General features: G+C 44.2%; 1 protein-coding gene across 1 annotated transcript in view; it reads right to left on the bottom strand.

Annotated features, from left to right (window-relative positions):
- Positions 1 to 2,590: 2,590 nt before the first annotated feature.
- Elovl6 (ELOVL family member 6, elongation of long chain fatty acids (yeast)) overlaps positions 2,591 to 19,311 on the bottom strand; it is a 106,110-nt gene continuing 89,389 nt past the window's right edge. The window contains exons 4-5 of the mRNA NM_130450.2: positions 12,652 to 12,803; positions 2,591 to 8,026 (exon numbers count right to left, since the gene is read on the bottom strand). Coding sequence (NP_569717.1) covers positions 7,596 to 8,026; positions 12,652 to 12,803 — 583 coding nt within the window. The 3' untranslated portion in view covers positions 2,591 to 7,595. The remainder of the gene's footprint in view (positions 8,027 to 12,651; positions 12,804 to 19,311) is intronic.

The following is a 19,311-nucleotide window of genomic DNA, read 5'->3' as shown; positions in this document are numbered from 1 at the left end:
TGGTGGAAGGAGGAGCTTCCTCACAGACCATCTAACTACGGGAAGCCATGTCCTATCTCACTGCAGAGTCAAGGCAGAGGTGACTGATGGAGAGAAGAAACTGCTGGCTGGGAGCCTGGCTCTGTGGAGAGATTTCCAGGGCCAGGAGAAAAATGCACTAACGAGTTTAATAAAGACTGGAGGAGGACACCTGATCCACTTCAAGACAGCTCGCTTTCTTCCCTTCTGGTGAGTTCTAGAGTTAGATGCAAGAGATCCGGCAGATGTCAGGGGAATCTGTGTGGGACCGCAATCCAGAAACAAAACAAAGCCCTTAGAGGCTAGTGGCTCCCAGTCAGATTACATACCATGAGCAGAGTTGGTAGGGCTCCTTAAGTCCGTATGAAAAGTCAGTTTGTTTATGTTCTATTGATTTTATTATTTGAAAACTCAGTGGAAACCATAATTGTTTCTCTCTTGGAGACCAAGTGCTCATTTTACAAAAATGCTCTGATATTTTAGAGCAACTCATGTGTAACTATGAGCCACAGAGGATTCGGGCAACATTTTCTTTCTCCTCACAGAGGTACTGGCTGCCTCCAACACCCACTGGAGTTTTCATGAATAAAACATGGCCAAGCAACACCCCGTGCAAGGGGGGGGGGGTAATTTCCCCTGTAGTATGAAAGGAATTAGTGTAGTCAGTAAGAATGGAAGCTGTGTGTGAACCTCAGAGCTCTACCCAGGGTTCCCACCCAGGGAGGCTGAAGATAGCAGAGAAGACAGAATCCTAGTGTGAGAAGCAGGCCTGAGTCAGGAGAAGGCTGCCACATGGATTTAACCCTGCGACTCCGTAGTGTGTCACACGATCTCTTCCATAACAACCCAGACTCCATAAATACATAATAATAAATAAATAAAATCCCAGAGGTGCCCACCTCCAACCAAAGGCAATTTAAAGATGTAAAAAGGCTAGAGCAACCAGTGTTTTGTTATGATTGATACCTGAGATGATCAACTTAGAAAGGAGGACGGTTTATTCTGGTAGCTGTACAGGTTGTAGTCTGTGACTGGATGATCCTCTGCTGTAGGAAGAAGCAGCTGAGGCTTACAGTCAAGTCAGTCCAAACAGGAAACACAGACCCAGAAGGAAAGAAATTCTGTGTTTTGTAGAATGCAAACATGCACTCATTCACACGTGCCTGTGTTTAGCTGTGCCTGTCAATTTGGTGTCAGACACAGAAATCGTCCAAAGCCTTTGTATAGATATGGGAAGCCTGGGAGATACCAGGCACAGCTGTTTTGGTTATTTTAACCGATCTGATCATTGATGCAGAATATCCACTGTGACCACCGGCTTAAGATACCAAAGTAAAGTTCTGAAATAAAAACCCAAGCCCACTCTAGTGCCACACTACAGTAACACATTCTTTTTGTAGGAAGCCTGATATGAGATTTCTTAGTGTCAAAGTCACGGCACTATCTAGAGCTAGGAAGTGGTAGAGTAAGGGTAACTTTGTATATACATTTTTTGTTTGGTATATTCACTTCTGAAACCTGTTTCTTCAGACACATCAGAACAGAAGCTATAAGTTCGTATTTGGTTCTCTTCTTACGCCCTTCTGGTTGATACTGATAAAACCCCTTTATGATACACATTTATACCCCACCAACCCTGAATTAAGAAAGTACATTTTCTATCTTAATGATATATTCTGGGATAAGGTGAATGGCATCCTCTAGCGGAGGAAAACCCCACAAACATCAGGTTCTTGGGTTTTAAAACATCAATGCTTCCCAGCAAGGTCCCCCAAAACCACAGAGAATGACATAAACCACTGACCAGCAAATACCTGCCCAACAGTGGGTTGAGCACCCAGACTTGGAAAGGTTAGACTCTTCAGGTCAGAGGGTGCCTGGTCTAGACAGTCTAAATGTTTTCTCCAGCGTATCTTGCCCTGAAATACTTTGCCTTTCGACATGATTAAGTTCAGGGCTCAGTACTGGATTTTTCAATTTATATTCAACTTTTTTTTAAAAGATTTATTTATTTTATGTATATGAGTATGCTGTAACTGTCTTCAGGCACACTAGAAGAGGGCATCTGACCCCATTACAGATGGTTGTGAGCCACCATGAATTGAACTCAGGAACTCTGGAAGAGCAGTCAGTGCTCTTAACCACTGCCATCTCTCCAGCCCCCTACATCGGACTTCTTGTCAAATGAATGGGTATAGCAAAATTGCAATGTCTAAGGGGATGTTATCTCTATATTTGCCTCCACCACAGCGGTTTTAACTGGAGTCTATTTCATTTATCTCAGAAAGACTTCATGAAGAGCCAAAAGGCAATGTGAACAGTGTCATCTGTAAGATGCTGTAACCATGAAAGGCGTTCTGGAGGAGCTAGGTACCTTGTGGAATTGACACCCACATGTTCATAGTCCTTGTATGTCATTGGTGGGTCGCCAGAGAAAGCAAGAGCAATCTTAGCCACTCGTGTATTCTATCAGCACATGGATATAGGAATGACTTTCCAGAGAATTCTGGATGGCCTACAGTGTCCTCTTTGGACCGCTCCAGACCAGAAAACAACAAAGAACTAGAAACAGTTTTAAATCAAAAGTTATGATGACTTTATTTTAAATCTTAATACACCAAAAATATTTTTCAATGTTGTGAGATAAGCACTTGAAAATAAGAATTCCAACACTGCTGTGATTTCGCTGTGAGGCTTGATAGTGAATTTTCCCTCTGAATATGGGTTTAGGGCCTAGGAAGCAGAATGCCAGTCATTTTCCAAGTAGCAGTGAGCTAAGCCCAGCCCGGTCATGCTCAGACCCACACTTAACTGAAATATTCACACTAGGAGGCGGCACCACCAGGCAACACCTTGATCAACCAGGAGAACAAAAGTCTGAAGTGCCACCAAGCATTGGGGAAATGATATTGTTTAGATGCTAGTGAGTCAGGTTCTTTCAAATGTGTCCTAACTGGGTTGCAAACATAGTTGCATCCTTATTTGAGGACCAATCAGCTAGGACAACTTGACTATAATACAATTGTTTTGTGGGTGGACATGGACAACTGGTGAGTGACACAGAAATATCTGGATTTGGCTTTGCTTGACCTGCAATCAAAGTACAGCTTCCAAGACTTCCCCCAACCAACCACCTAGGCGCTGCACCCACCAGTACAACTCTAGGAAATGTTTGTGGGAAGATGGAAGCGTGGGTATCCATGCTCTGAGAATCCTAGTTTTCAAAGCATCTGGGGATGGGGACAATACCAGATTATACAACAGGCTTTTGGGTTTTCTATGATACTTGGAGCAGGTGGACTTTTAACTGGCCCTTTCATCTGTGGTTCCTGCTTTATGGCTCACGAATGTTTCTTCTAAGCACAGTCTGTCACAACAGGCACTGAGAATTCTTGTACAGGCACCGACATCTGTTTTGTGTCACTATCGGGTACAGAGGATGGCGGCCCAATGACTAACTAGGATAACAGAGCTTCATTCAGCGGGTTCAGACAAAATAGGACGTCCTTGTTTTATTAGATGTCACTTCAATATGCAGAGGTGACATATATGTTGTGAATTCTCACCCAAATCACTTTCTGATGGCTGGGATCTCAGGCACCAGGAAATGGGAGCTGTGTGATCATAAGCTGTAGATCACATGGCCACAGACTCTACTGTTGTCCCAAACTGATAGCAAAATAGCTGTTATCAAAACAAAGACTGGAAAAGGATGCATTTGAAGGCTAGAAAGTTCTGGGCTGTCATCATGATCTCCTCACAACTGTCTCTAGCATTGACACTTCACAAAGAACTGTGTCTAGACACCGATCCTGCCAATGCAACTCAGAGTGTGGTGGAGTCTGGGGGGTGGAGCCTACTCGGTCTCTTCTTCTAGGAACTCACTTGACACTGAGGCAATCCAATAGTCAAAGACCCATTACCTATGCCCGGAGGTTGTAGAGTGTGCCAGGGCTGACTTGGTGTCTGTATCTGGCAGTTCTTGAGCAAAAGCTCCTCTCGTCAGAACAAGATAGTAACTAGACACTCCCAGGTAACTGAGCAGCCTGGGAAGGTAGCCAGACTTCTGGAACATTCTACCTTAGTGTCATGGTGCCTTGTAACTCCGTGACAGGCTTATCTTACCATGAAGATATAAAACAAATGAACAAAAACAACAGTCTGTGGTTATCTTCTCTGGAAGTGTTTTCCTAGGCTCCTGTAGATATCCCACCCACATGAAACTTCTGCCTGAGCTACATTGGTCAATCGGTCTCATAAAGACAGCGGGAGGATTAATAAACCTGCTTTCCCCTGCAGCAATGAATATGGATTTCCCCTCCAGTCTTGACTTTCTATAGTGCAGAAGGATTAGAAAGATGGGGGGTTGGGAGGGGGGGAAGGGCACTGCTTGATCTAAATCAATACTTTGGCCTGGCATTGGATATAAATACAATAAATAAATAATAATGATAGTTGTTGTTTCTCCTCACAGTTGACACTAGAAGGTCCAGATAAAAATCTCCTACTGTGTGAATGGAGTGATTCTCACTAGAATTTCATTGCAAACTCAACACATTTGAGTTGATGCTCAGACCTAGTGACCGCACTGCGTTTATATGAAACCTTGGATTTGTGTTCATTCAATCCAGGAATTAAGTTTTCACCACACTGGGATTGGAATGCAGCGAGAAATCTTCAATAGAAAGATAATCTATTGCAGCATAGTGGGGCAGCTACAAAAACTTGCTTGCCCGGAATGTTCACTGACAGCAGTATTATCTACGTGGCAGTCAATTCTGGCAGGTTTTAGATGTGTCATAGGCCAGTGGTCCAGCCTCGTATCTTGATACAATTAGAGCAGCTAAGCTGATATGTTAAAAACTGTGTGCTGAGCCTATATCAGAATTCTGTGTTTTTAAAAAAACATGTGGCTTTTTCTTCCCATGGTGAACACTGGAATTGCCTGTAGCTACAGTTTAGCTGGTTTGGAAACTTAATTATTATATACTCATCCTGCGAATGAAAAGTCTAAGTTATTTTACAAGTGGAGAGAGCATGAAGCGAAGAACACTGAGACTAAAGTGCTTTGGAAGCATAGCTTAGTCGTTTTAAAGTTTATGCTTATGAGATTTCCATATTGTACCTGTATTCTATGGTAAATATCTAAATTAAACTGAACCGACCAGAGGAGCCTCAGGCTGGCCTTTTGATTAGACTCAATTCAACTGATAGGTGGCTTCTTGGTTTTCATTATCTTGCTCACTTTCTTCCATAAGGCAAGGGAAAGGCTTATTATTGTACACTATTGTGCATTTACAAAGCTCAAAGGAACAAGTACACCCTAAGATTCCACTGGACAGAGTGGCTTCTAGACTTTCATCTCCGGTTAACTTCTACCCCAAGTAAGAAAACATCCCTCCAACCACGTCCCGTCCATCAGCCACCACACAATGGTAACATGAAAGCCACAGCTGACTCCCGCCCCCGCCTGGCTCCCTTCCCTGGTCGTTCAGTTATGACTTGATCTACATGGGTCCTTTGTCTACCCTTGATCCCATTCCCACAGAAGGGAATCAGATTTTATTCTTTTCCAATTCCACACGTAAACAAGCCACACGAAAACACCCCTGTCATCTCTCACAGGAAGGCTGCTGAGCAGCTGTTCCATGAATGACAGCACAATTAAAGCTAAAATAATATAAAAATAATTTGAAAAAAAATCCCTTTTACTGTACACTCTCAAGTAAAGGAAGATAGGTGATAGTTTCTGCTAGCCAAAAATCGTGTTACTATTGATTTGAGCTTTATAGCTCCGTGTACCTCACGTACGTGGCTATGTGTGTATAATCTACGTGGTGTAGCAGCCTCTAATTGTTTCTGCTAGTTTGCCTAATCATTAAACTACTTAACCAATTAGAATACTATTATATCACATTGAACAACTTTATGTAATTGCGTCTTTGAAATATTAGGAACATCGACACATTTATTTGGCTTGTAGAGGACTGAAATATTACAGTTAACATTGTCTAGCTTGCTTCTTTCTTTCTTTCTTTTTCTTTCTTTCTTTCTTTCTTTCTTTCTTTCTTTCTTTCTTTCTTTCTTTCTTTCTTTCTTTCTCTTTCTTTCTTTCAGAATATGGCTCTTAATACATTGACTTTCTGAGTTCTCAAGTGAAAGTCACTTAAAAAATTTATGACGCTTACTTGAAGCATAGAGGTTCTCTCTCTCTTCTGATTTGGTCAAATATATGTCAGGTGTTTGACAGCACTTAGAACTTAGGGTTTAATCTCCGCAGGCCCTTAGTGGTCAGTTATTTCAACCTACTGTGAAGTGTTTGTTGAAGCTTCTCACTAAGCCAGCAGAGGGCACTTCTCAAGCCTCTGCACTGCTGAAGGGAGCAAATGCAGAGGCTGCAGAAACACAGTGTTTACCCCAAATCAGGCAGAGCCCTGCAGATCTGTGTTTGAAAGTCACAAAAATATAGAAAGCACAGAGTGTGTCACAGGGCCTCATTTAGAAAGCCAGGATTATGTGTGAGGTCGAACAGGGAGGGAGGCGAACACGCTGTCTGCACATTGGATGAATCCGGCTCTAGTCTCTGCCCATAGCCCTTCCTCCCTGTTCAGCTCCAGGGACGATGGGCTGGCATTTGTTACACATGGTACAAGACTCCATTTTCAAGCCAGCCAGCTGAGCTTCTTCCCTTTCAGTTCTGCATTTACTCCTCCGTCCTAAAGTTTGGGGCAACTGAACAACGGATGCTTGAATTCTCGTCGGAGAGCAGAAATAACAGTTGTCAGTGTGGTGTTTCAACTACAGGGGTTTCTTTCTCCCAGTAATAAAGTATCATGGGGGAAGTACTGTCCTGTGTTTGGTTGTAGCGAACATACAAGCCCTGAGGCTGTGCAGAAGGGGAAAGGCTCTACCTCTTTACTTTCAGTTGCAGTAAAAATAATTAAGACATCTTTTATCAAGGAGTTACAAGCTCACCTTTCTTTAAAAGGCCTAGCCTTTTGCAAAAGCATTGCTGTCCCAGATAGAAACCCTGTCTCTCCCATGTTTATCTTTTCTTTTAGCTCTGGTTTCGTGTTGAAAAGATTGCGTGTGTGTGTGTGTGTGTGTGTGTGTGTGTGTGTGTGTGTGTGCTCACATCGTTTGAAAAGGGGAAACTCCTTTATCCTTAGAGAAAAACAAAACAAAACAAAACAAAACAAAACAAAAAGGCTGAGTAGATTCCTCCCCCCACCTGCTTCCTGCAGTGTTTTGCTGGCCGTCCACTAATCTCTGCCCAATCTCTTTGCCCGTGGCTGCCTTTGCATCTAGTGTGTTCTAGAGTTGACAGGCCAGAGGGAAGGGGTCCCCTCAGCAGCCGTGCTTTGAGATAAGAGTTGCACTCAGCGAGTCCTCACCCAGAAAGGATCATAAACTTACAACCTAATCTTCAGTCCCAAGCTGCCTTGGGCCTCGTGCCTGCTCATACGGATGTTTTGTTTTGTTTTAGCTGCACCATATGGGATTCCTTGTGCCATTTTTCTTTTGTCGATTATTTTTCGTGATGACCCTGAGCTATGACTTCCTCCTCAGCCCTGACACTACTCAGCCTTCGTGGCTTTCTTCACTTTGCCGATGTAGGCCTCAAAGAAGAAATGGCAGAAGAGCACAAGGTAGCTGAGGTACATGAGCGAGGACCAGAAGATGTTCTGAAAGTGGGAGTAGCACTGGTCGTTGTCATGCTGCATCCAGTTGAAGACCAGGTAGTTAATGACACAGCCCATCAGCATCTGAGTGATCTGGGACAAGGTGATGAACATGGCAAACTTCCGGGAGACTCGGAAACCCGCAGCCCGCAAGGCGTAGTAAGAGTACATGACGGCATGCACGCCATAGTTCATAGTCATGAACCAACCACCCCCAGCGACCATGTCTTTGTAGGAGTACCAGGAGTACAGGAGCACAGTGATGTGGTGGTACCAGTGCAGGAAGATCAGTTTCTGTTTCCTCAGAATGATGAATATCGTGTCACCTGGAAGACAAAGAGCGGAACAAAGCCTCGTGAGTGAAGAAGACCAAGGCCGGCTCTAAGGAGCAGACATCTTGAACAAGCAAGACAAGGCTACTCTTCGAGATCGTCCACAGAACATCATACCTGAAACAGACAGCACCAAGCAGATTCAACCATATATATAACAGAAAAGATGACCAGAAGGGGGACAGGTGACTGCTCTCAAAGCAAGTACGACCAGGTAGCAGACTGAAGTGCAAACTCAAGTGCCCAACCAAATACTCCAAGATTTCATGACAGAAAAACGGAACCAGGACAACCCAAGGCTTACCCCTCACATACTTGGTGGATGGCCTAGAGTTCTTGATGCAGTCAAGGCCTAGTAATGCTGGACCTTGGGAAGCCTCAAGCTTCTGAGGGCTCTGGTGCCATCAGTCCCTGTTGCATTTACCAGAGCTGTTATTTATTTCCCTACTGAATTATTAAACCTAATAACTTTATATTTGTCTAAAACGGAAAGCCAAGTTGCCAGTGGTAACGTTTCTAAGCCTAGTACAAAATTTCTATTGAAATCCTCTGCTCTCTTGTGGGATGCTGATTTTATTGATGACTATAAGGACAGAAATGACAGAAGGCGATGGCCACTCTCATACGTATACTTAAGGGCCAAACTCTCCTTGCTACTACTATACCGCTCTGTGCCTTCCTTTCCTTTCTGGACTATAATGTAGACACAACACTTCTGGCTCACCTTTGTTAGTAGTGGAAAGGTAGAAGTCTAAGGAATTCCATCTTCAAAACTAATCTAGTCAGTTCTAATCAAGATGGTTTTTAATGAGTCTCTTAATATTCATTAAAAATATCAATTTGATACAATACTCAATTGTAGTAAAAGCAATTTGTCCTAAAACAATAAGCACTTCATCCTGCCTTACTCTTTAAATACCATCCTATCACATCACTCTTGCGTGAGGAACTTCTTATCTAACAAGACAGGGCCTGCATTACTGAAGTACTCTGTGCTCTCTCCTGTCTGTACGCTGGAGAGTCTCAGTAGGGCTGATTACTTTGGGAGGAGTGTAAGAAAGGGAGAACGATCTGTCATGAAGTCTTGAAAACAATAGCCACGTAAATTTACACCGAGTCTTTTACAGAACTCATGTTCAGGATGGTAGAAGCTGAGGGTAACTAGCTCCCTTCAATGGTTCTGAGCAGTGCTACTCAGAGCCATACCAAAGTTATTGTCCTTAGTACACACATTGAGTATGCTGGTTTCCCATAACATACCCTGAGGTTCCGGAAGGTCCAACCATGACTCCAAGGACTTTGCTATTACTATTTAGTTAGAGCCTTGCCTTTTGATGCAAATAGAGTTCTTCTGATGAAACAGCCCAGAATCATTTTCCATTTTCCTGAGTCATACCAAATCATGGAGTTTGCAGAAATGGCAAAAACTGTAGAGGAACTAAGAAATGCATGATAGCCCCAAAGACTGTGATGGGTTTGATGTTGGCCAGCCTATCTTTTTTGAGCAAATAAATATGCCTTGGTATGGAATTGGGGCTGGCCAAGTATAAACAAAGGGTGTTGATTTCTTGAAGGTGTCTGCTTTGTCATTTTTCTTTGTTACCTCTGACTCATGATCCTGCTTATGGCGAGTCCTACAACCATTGGCCCAGTTATTTTCAGCCAAGAGACAGCTAGCATTCAAGCCATAGAGTTTCTTATATCCAAGATCTCTGTGTGCCTATGGAAGTCAATAGCAACTCTTCTCCCAAGGCTGTCACAGCCACCGAGAGATGTGCTGATGCAACTCTGTGTATGTGGCTTGTCACAGACAGCTGAGCTCCTCTTGGAAGAGTTAGCTGAAGGACTGCTGAGTTGGCACTTCAAAACAACAATAAACTCAACTGAGCAAGGGCCTGGACTCAGAGCAGATGTTTCCAAGTTGTAACAGAAGCAAATCTCAGCAGGTTTTAATAGAATCCAAACATTGGCAGCTTGGTATCAAGAATAGAGGGCCAGCTCTTTTGCTCTCACTGGTAGAGTGAAGTCCTTTAAATCCATGGAAACAAGTTCACTGTTTCCACTGGAACGGAGAGCCCTTATTACCCTCATTAAGAGTTTAGTGATGAGGAGTCAGTGGGGAGTGAGTTCAGTTTCAGTTGGGGGAAGATAAAAAAGTCCAGAAAGGTGTGTGTGTGTGTGTGTGTGTGTGTGTGTGAGAGTAAACCTTTCTTTGTGGTATTCATAAAGGACTCCATAATTCTTAGAACATACAAAGGCAGAGAAGGTAGGATTTACGGATAAGAAAACTTAATTAAAAGTAATTCTAATGAATAAACCTTTCTTAGCAAATAATAATGGTAGGACTTACTAATTGCATAAGACTAGGAGTTAACATTCAAAGCATATAGGCAAACACTCTGTAAGTGCCAACTGTTTGGATTTTTTGACCCGTGACACTTAGCAGCTGACCCCAGAGACAAGGCCAGTGTGACACAAGTTGTACAGTATTTGGAGACCATTGTTCCATATTGTTAAATTAAGAAAGTGTAGTCAGATATTAAAATACTTCCATGAAGGATTTTAACTTCCATGCCGTTACATGAAGGATCTGGAACTGGATGACAGATGTCACCATACTGGCCTTAGTGGCGAACTGTTAGTGTGGTATCTATATATAGTTAGAGTTTCTATATGTTAGTCAAGGTGAACCTCAACAAGAAACATGAGGACCTAAGCTGGAATTCTCAGAACTCATAAAAAAAGCTGGATGTGTAGAGCAAGTGTCTAAGGGAAGAGGTAGAGACAGGGCTGGGGTCAACTAGCATGGTGTGCACTCTCGAAAAAACACTAACCCGGGCTGTCCTACAACTTCCTCTAAGGATCAGGCTGGTCTTGAACTCAGAGATCCGCCCACCCCTGCGTCAAATGCTGGGATTTAAAGGCATGTGCCAACCCTCCCCCAGACCTTAATTCAAATGGTGAAAGCTAAGGACTCAGCTTACAAGGCCGTCTGCCCTCCATCCTCTTAATGGACATTATGGCATGTATATACCTGCATCCTACACACCAATGTGTTCAAACACACACCCACAGTCACACAAAATTTCCTGGGGCTTGATCTGTAGTTACCATATTATAAAATTCTGGGTAAAGTAGATTTATATCTGAATGGTAGGTGCTTATATAAATTCACTGACTGAGAGAATCTCTATCAGTGCATCTTATTTTCAATTTGTGTTCATGGTGCTACCTGTGTGTATGCCTACCATGTGCACACACACACACATCATTGTTAATGTATTCAGTCTAGGTCACGCAAGACCTGTGTTCATATTCTGATCCTCATAGGAAAGGTTTTTAGGTAGAGCTTTTGGCTACTCTTCCTTAGTCTTTGTCTTAGGAAGACAGCCATCAATCCAACTGTCAGCTACTCAAAGGCAGTAGATTTACACCATGTTGTGACACGTGGCTCAGCTGCTCCCCCAACACACTCGAGAGAACAGTATCTACACAGATGTGTGACCACGAACTCTGATGAGCTTACAAAACACTAGTGTCAGAACAGACCGGAGAAGTCTCCCATAAATCTACACACTCTCGCCTCTGTTTAAAGAAGACAAAAAAAAAAAAAAAGAACATTTGTACCTTCTGATTTCACAATTCAACTCAGTTCCACTAAAGCCACATAATTATTGATCTTGGACTAAAAATATTAGGAATCCCAGATGGAAGGGTGACCTGTCTTCCTCAAGAAGAATATACTCCAGTTTGTGAGCTGGTGGCCGCTAGTCACGGATTCACTCAGCTCACCCTCACAAGTGGATTCCTTACTCTAGCAATAAGGACACATTTCCAGAAAACCGTACTCATAACAGGTCCATGACATAACTTAACGTGTTTCGGCAAGCCTATGCCACCCTTACTTTCAAGACCACCGAAGGGCGAAGAGAATCTATAAGCAGAGGGAGAATTTCCACCCATGTCTAGCAGGTGCCCTACATTCCCTTTCCCCAGGGCCAGACTCAGGGATGATAAAATGAAGCAGCAGAAGCCAATAGTTAGCTCAGTTAATGAGAACAGAAGCCCCCAAAGCAAAGCTTGATTTCCGAGTCTGAATCTTGACCGCAGAGAGACGTTTGCTTATCTCCATGACTTGGAAACTGTAGCGCTGTTCTTCTTTTTCTCCCATTTTAATATTAGCTCAGCTGTTAATGGGCCTTAGAGAAGGGACCGTGTGTTATTTTATAAATCCCTGAGAGTGGCCTATTTTTAGTATTGTTAGGAAGTTGGCATTCAAAAACTCTTGGATTGATGGCTGTCTTCCTAGGACTAAGGAAGAGTAGCCAAAAGCTCTACCTAAAACCCTTTCCTATGAGGATCAGAATATGAACACAGGTCTTGCGTGACTGAATTGATGGAGACATCAATATACATAATGGACAGCGACATCAACAAGGAGCAAAGGGGTGGGAGAGAGTCAGTCAAATGTTTAGAGTTCAGGCATTCTAGCTTCTCAGCAGCCAGCAGAAGACAGAGCTCCGCATTGTGTTTCTTGGTTCATGCTTAGTAAGTCCTGGGTATGTGAAGCTGCAGTGGGGGTGGGGTGGGGTGGGGTGGGAGGGGAAACAGACACTCACCTAGTTCGGGTGCTTTGCTGAGCACAAATGCATAAGCCCAGAATTTGCTGACAGGTCCATTGTAAAAACTCTGGTCACAAACTGACTGCTTCAGGCCTTTGGTCATCAGAATGTACAGCATGTAAGCACCAGTTCGAAGAGCACCGAATATACTTCCGAAAGGAAGAGAGAAAAGAGACAACAGTCAGGAGACCAAGTTCAAGTTCACCTTCACCATTAACCGCTGTTAGGGTCTGAGTATGTCTATGGATGCTCTCTGTCTGTATGTATAACTACACACCAGAAGAGGGCATCAGGTCCCATTATAGATGGTTTTGAGCCACAATGTGGTTGCTGGGAATTGAACTCAGGAACTCTGGAAGAGCAGACAGTGCTCTTACCCACTGAGCCATCTGTCCAGCCCAAGGTCTGAGTATAAATTAACCCCCATAAGCTCATTCATTTCAACACCTGGTCTCCAACTGGTGGTCTGTTCTGGAAGGGTCTGGAACCTTTACAAGGTAAAGCCTTTGACGAGACAAAGCACGCCACTGGAGGTGGCCCTGAAGCTGTATAGCCTGGCCCACCTGACAGTGATGGAACATTGCCAGCTACCTAAGGTCCTTCTGCCATACTTCCCTCCAATAATGATGGGCTGTATAACTAATACGAGTATCCTTAGAAGGCAGGTCTGCCACTGGTCATAGCAGGCAGAGAAGAATCCTAGTACCCAGTTACCTGGGGCAAGCTTCAAACGCCCTGTAAAGGAGCTAGCACTACTCTTGGTACTGGGTTTTGATGACTGTTTGCTCTTTCTCTGTGCTCCACAATGAGGTCATGGAAAGAAGACTCAGTCCTCACCGGGCTTTCAGATGGAACTATTTCCTCTTGGGACCAATTTCACTGACAGGAGACAGAATAGCTCTACGTCCTTGGCATTACCTCTGCTCTGTCTGCATCCAGTCCCTTTCCAAGTCCCGTTGGCTCTCATCCCTGAAAGTCTGTTAGTGTCTTTAAGCGAACTCTCCCTCCACATCTGGAGCAGATGCCTTGGCTCCTGCAGCAGGATCCAAGCTGCTGGTCCTGGCCATGTCCTGTTGCTCATCTGTGTTTGCATCAAAAGTACCTTCTAGACTTCTCTCTACTACCAGCCCTAAGAAGAGTTCCATTCACCCTAGAAGAGCTAAGTATCCACCCAACTGAGTATACAAACTGCCAACACTGTTCTTGGCTTGACAGGTTTGCCTCCACTTAGTCACAGATGTTCCATAAAAACGTCAAAGAGAGGAAAGCTTATCGACACTATAAACACAAAACAAACAAAACCCCTTTTTAGCCAGGACCTGATAAGGAAACAGGAGCATTCTGGAACACATTGATGTAATAATGTGAAGCATGAAAGCACTTGGCATTTGGAGCAAGGGGATGTCACTGTGAGCGAAACTTTAATGTGTGTGACCCAGGATGGCATCTACAGTCTCTATGCAGAGAGAGATGGCTGGCTCCACGGAGAGATGTCCTGGCCTTCCCTTCTCTTCTCCATAAGATACCACAGCCTTCCTACAGTCAGTGGGAGCTACATATACGACCCACTATGGGATGAAGTGGCACCCTCACCAGGTTGGGTAATGGAATTTTCCAAGAGGAGTTAGAGAAAACACTTTTCCTGCGTAAGAGTTACAAGTCACTCAGCTAATCCGACCAGGAACTTTGTCCACTACATACAGAGAACTTAAAAGTTGACTTTGCTGAGACTTAAGGAATTAAAGATGACTTCCTGATTAATGTCTAAATCGGGACGGGAAGCAGCATCTCTAAGGATAGTGTCCCTCATTTCAATAGGCACTGTCACTTTTTGGTTAGTGATGAAATTTATCCTTCAGTGGCTCTCTGCATCTAGACAACGCCCCTACCCCCACATTCCTGACCAGGGATCGCACAACTCTGAGTGGCTTCTTTACTGCTCGATCACCTTCACCTCCTGATGTTCTGCTCAGTGTGCCAGCACTGCTGGGCACATCACATTCTCTGCCTCAGGGCTTTTGAGTACTCTTCCCTCTGGAAGCTTATTCACCCCAAGGCTGGCTCTTTGTCCCTTTCAAATCTCGAACAGGTTTAACTCCTGGTGAGGATGCCTCTACAGCCCGAAAGTAGAGGCAGTGATCTCGATTTCATTGGACAAGTTGGATAATGGAAATGTTCACTCTTAACTTGAGTCCCTCTCCCCTTGCTTCCTGGGATGATGGTCCACCAACTTTAACATGAAAGTTTCCAACTTTTCCAAATTAAGGTTTTAGATCTTAGTCTGCTGCTTTGGAAAAAAACCACAGATATGTCATCCAGTGGCTGAGGAAGAATCAAGAACTCCCCTCCCCCACTCCTCATCCTTTGTTCAGGGTGACCCAGGGTCTTACTCTTCTAAGAAAATCAAACCCTTTCTGTATAGTATAGGAGCAATCAAGCGTATAAACCAGTTCTAGGACCCCGACTCAGGAGAGACTTCTCTTAGGAAAGTCCATGTGGTCCGTTCTAGCCAATGTGATGGGTTGGGAAAGGTTTCTCCGCTCTCTAATACACACTGTCCGACAATTCAGCAGGCCTTTGGCAGCTCCGAGGACCAAGTCAAGCCAGGAGAGCAAAATAGTTGGTCTGGATGTGGCTGAGGTGGCGAGCGAGACTACGTTCCAGTTCCCCTTGGCTCAAGACTTCTTGTATTGCAGAAATCAATTTGTAAACCTTCTTTCCATCACTTGCAGCCCAAAGCCCTAGGTAAACCTGGCACATGGATGTGACTTTCAATTGACTTGTTTCTTTAACACTCAGTGAGGAAATGACCTTTGTGGTTCAAAAGTGCAGCCAGTCACTGGTACTGCCGGGACAGTACATACTAGATACATGAGGCTTATCTTGCACCATACACCAGTAGAGGAGCTCCCAATGACTTCTGCTAAGTCTGAAGCAAGGGACCCTGTGTAGTACAAGACACATTGGCTACACCTGGGACTTTTCTGTATAAGTCTATTTTGTAACTATAGCCTTCTCCATCATACCCAGCCCATCAGACATACCCAAAACCCATGTGGCCCAGAGATGTCTCTCTATTCTATCACTACCAGATTGACTGCAAGTAGGCAGAGCAGGTTCAAGACAATCTTCCAAACTTTGGACATCACTGTAATTTATTACTAACTTTTAATTGTTTTTGTTTGTTTGTTTGTTTTTTTGAGACAGGGTTTCTCTGGGTAGCCCTGGCTGTCCTGGAACTCACTCTGTAGACCAGGCTGGCCTCGAACTTAGAAATCCGCCTACCTCTGCCTCCCAAGGGCTGGGATTACAGGCATGCGCAACCACTGCCCGGCTAATTTTTAATTGTTAATAGTTAAATGTACCCCCTCAGTTGTTAACTGTTTAGCACAATGGATTTAATGGCTCTGGGAGACTTCCTGTGTAGGGAAGCCAATGGAGCGGGAGAGCTGCTTTGGATTGGAAATGGTTTCTCTGTTCTTAGGGTGTATTGTCTGGAAATGCAGCAGACATTTTGCTGGCATTTCAGCTGGGGGGGGGGTGTTAAGTAGTTATTCACAGGGTTGAAAGTTGGAACTGGGGAGGGGTGGACTACTTTAGACAATCTTTTACATCACGGTGACCCACAATACTGCTATCAAGTATACAGCACAAATTATTGTCTCATATTTGGACAGAAGCCTCATTCCCTGAGCTCTGAACAATAAGGCTGCCTGAGAACTGAGGACAGTGGCACTTTTGAGGGACTATGTCAGTGCCAGCCATTGGGCCCCTGTGTTCATGGGCAAAGGCGTATTGTTGAGCTGTGACAATGCCGCTGTTGGGGAGCCGCTAGCTCTGCCTCTGCCACATCTCAGCCATGTGTACGTCAGATCAGGTGGCTCTTCCTTCTAACAGCACCATGCCATGACGCATTACTAAACTAGACTTGAAGGAGAGCCCTTTCCTCTGTAAGTTGCGTTCGTTCCTTCCAGAGGCTGTGTGATAGACACAGCTTCAAAAAAAAAAAAAAGTGCGGTTTTGGCTCCGTGACCACGCTTCTCTGGTAGGCTTGGCAGGCCTGTCCCTCCCTGGGCACATCACTGGTCCTTTTTGTAAGGAAACACTCTATTCATGCCCACAACTGAAGTTCAGGTCATTCTCTTTGCCCTCTTCCTGGAGAGGTTCTGCTGGCCTGAAGGCCTTGCTGTTGAGAGCATGTTGCTGAGCAGCCTCTGACCCATGGGATAAGCAGGGATGGAGATGGGGGCAGAGGACAGGGGTCGTGAGTGGGGTGACTGGGAGGAGGACAACCGGGATTGGCCCAGACTCCCTGCTTTCTCAATCAGATTGCAAACCCCACAACCTATGTCAGCTAGCAAGTTCATAACTGGACATATATGAGCATTCTTTCTTTCTTTTTTTAAAGATTTATTATTTACTATATGTCAGTACACTGTAGCTGTCTCCAGACACCCCAGAAGAGGGTATCCGATCTCATTACAGATGGCTGTGAGCCACCATGTGGTTGCTGGGATTTGAACTCAGGACCTCTGGAAGAGCAATCAGTGCTCTTATCCGCTGAGCTATTTCTGCAGCCCAGATATGAGCGTTTCCCAGAGAACATCTTGGAAGAGAGGTTGCTGGCAGGGACAAGCAGCTCATTCTTGTGCATGGTTGCTTTAGTCAGCTGACAAAGGTCGTCCTGAGGGGCAGGTGAGCTGAGAGCCTGGGCGGCAGTGGGTCATGGGGCTGGATAACCACCACAGTAAGGTCTTTCCTGCTGTAAAATGCACTCATCCTGTACTTGGCTATCTACTGGTTCTGAAGGCATACGCTTTTTCTTGCAGAGTTTAGTTTTGCTTTTCAGTGACAGGAGAGAGAGAGAGTGTGTGGTCAGCCACCTGAGGCATAAATGCAGTGAGGAGGCCGGCCGGCCGACTGCCCTGTTTAGCTAAGGTGCTACCACTGGCCTCTCGATTCAGGGTAAGGAAGTGTGTTTTGAATTTCCACAGGAGATACCAGGAATAGCTAGTAGACACTAAATTGGGAAGGCTGTCAAAAGAACCATGTTCTTTGTACTCCAGGCCTATACAGTCAATATTGCTTTTTTCTTTGTTTTTAAATAAATGTGTATTAGACTGACATTTTCAATAACGCCTTAAGTGGGTGACTGCTCATCACTGATAAACATAAACAACAACAGAGGTGCTCGTGACGAAGCCCTGGGATTGTCGGAGAAAATCCTGATTCATTTACTGAACCACCAAGTATTTAACAGTAAGGGCCAGATACTGAAGAACTCATGTGGAGGGCAAAACCTCCTTAACATCCTATAGATGGTACAGACATGTGAAACACACACACACACACACACACACACACACACACACACACACACGAACACACGCACTCGTGCATGCACATGTGTGTGCGCGCCCTAAGACAATTTCCTTATCTAATCCTGGAAGTAATTGTACTTTTGGTGCAGACCTTGGGAGATGTGTGTGTGTATATTCAAAAGTAATTGCATCAAAAAGTAATTGTGCAATCTATCTCCATTCAAAAGTAATTGCAACAAAGTTACAATTTCTTTCATAATAAGTGTATGACATTTTGTCAGTTGTTAAAACTTGGCAATGGCTGACCCCTCTTTATGAACACAGGAGGGGCTATTAATATTTCTGATAACATAATCTGAGCTGACATTGTTCTTAGACTCAGACAATATCCATAGCAGGACAAACACCCAACAATCCCAGGACAGGATAAAACAAAACCAAAAAACAACAAAAAAAAACCAACAACAACAACAACAAAAAAAAACCAAAAAACCCAACAACCGCCACCCAGCAACTGCTGTCATGCATATTGACCCGAGGAGAGGATTCAGACTGTAGATGTCAGATGGAATAAGGTCACCTCCACACCCCTGTCATCTCTACCAGAGACACATAGCTCAAGGGCCGAGCCCTTCCACTCCAGAAGACTTTGTTCTCGGTAGAGAATGTCAAACTTTAGGGGACGATTGTCTATTTAAACTTTTCTTACTAGTTCGTGTGTATAGATGCTTAGCTTGATGTATGTTTGTGAACCACTGGCCTGCAGTGCTCTTGGAGGCCAGAAGAGGGCGTTGGATCCCTCTGGGACTGAAGTCCTGGTGGCACACGCCTTTAATCCCAGCAATTGGGAGAGGCAGGCGAATTTCTGAGTTCAAGGCCAGCCTGGTCTATAGAGTGAGTTCCAGGATAGCCAAGGATACACAGAGAAACCCTGTCTCAACGCCCCTCCCCGCCAAGACTGGAAATTTAATCTGGGTCCTCAGGAAAAAGAAAGACAGTGCTCTTAATCACTGAGGCATCTCTCAGCCTTTTGATTCATTTATTTCTCCTTGGAATATTAAACCAGATACTTCAATTAGAAACTTGGAAAATCTCCCAAATACGGTGGCTCAAAAGGCCCATTAAACTGTACATGAGATGAATCATAACTGACATGGCCCATATAATCAGAACTCAAGAGTTCAACAAGACCCTCTGCCCCCGCCCCCGGAAGGTACTGGAAAATTAATTTTAAACTCTCATTGCTTTCTTTCATCTTTTTAGACCAGTTTTATCTTTCAGCAACATAAAAAGTGAGAGATTTCTCTGTAGGATGAAACTCTGATTTCTAATTTTA

The sequence above is a fragment of the Mus musculus genome, chromosome 3 (genome assembly GCF_000001635.26).
Source record: "Mus musculus strain C57BL/6J chromosome 3, GRCm38.p6 C57BL/6J".
Taxonomy (NCBI): Eukaryota; Metazoa; Chordata; class Mammalia; order Rodentia; family Muridae; genus Mus; species Mus musculus.
This window is presented reverse-complemented; position numbering and strand designations above follow the sequence as displayed.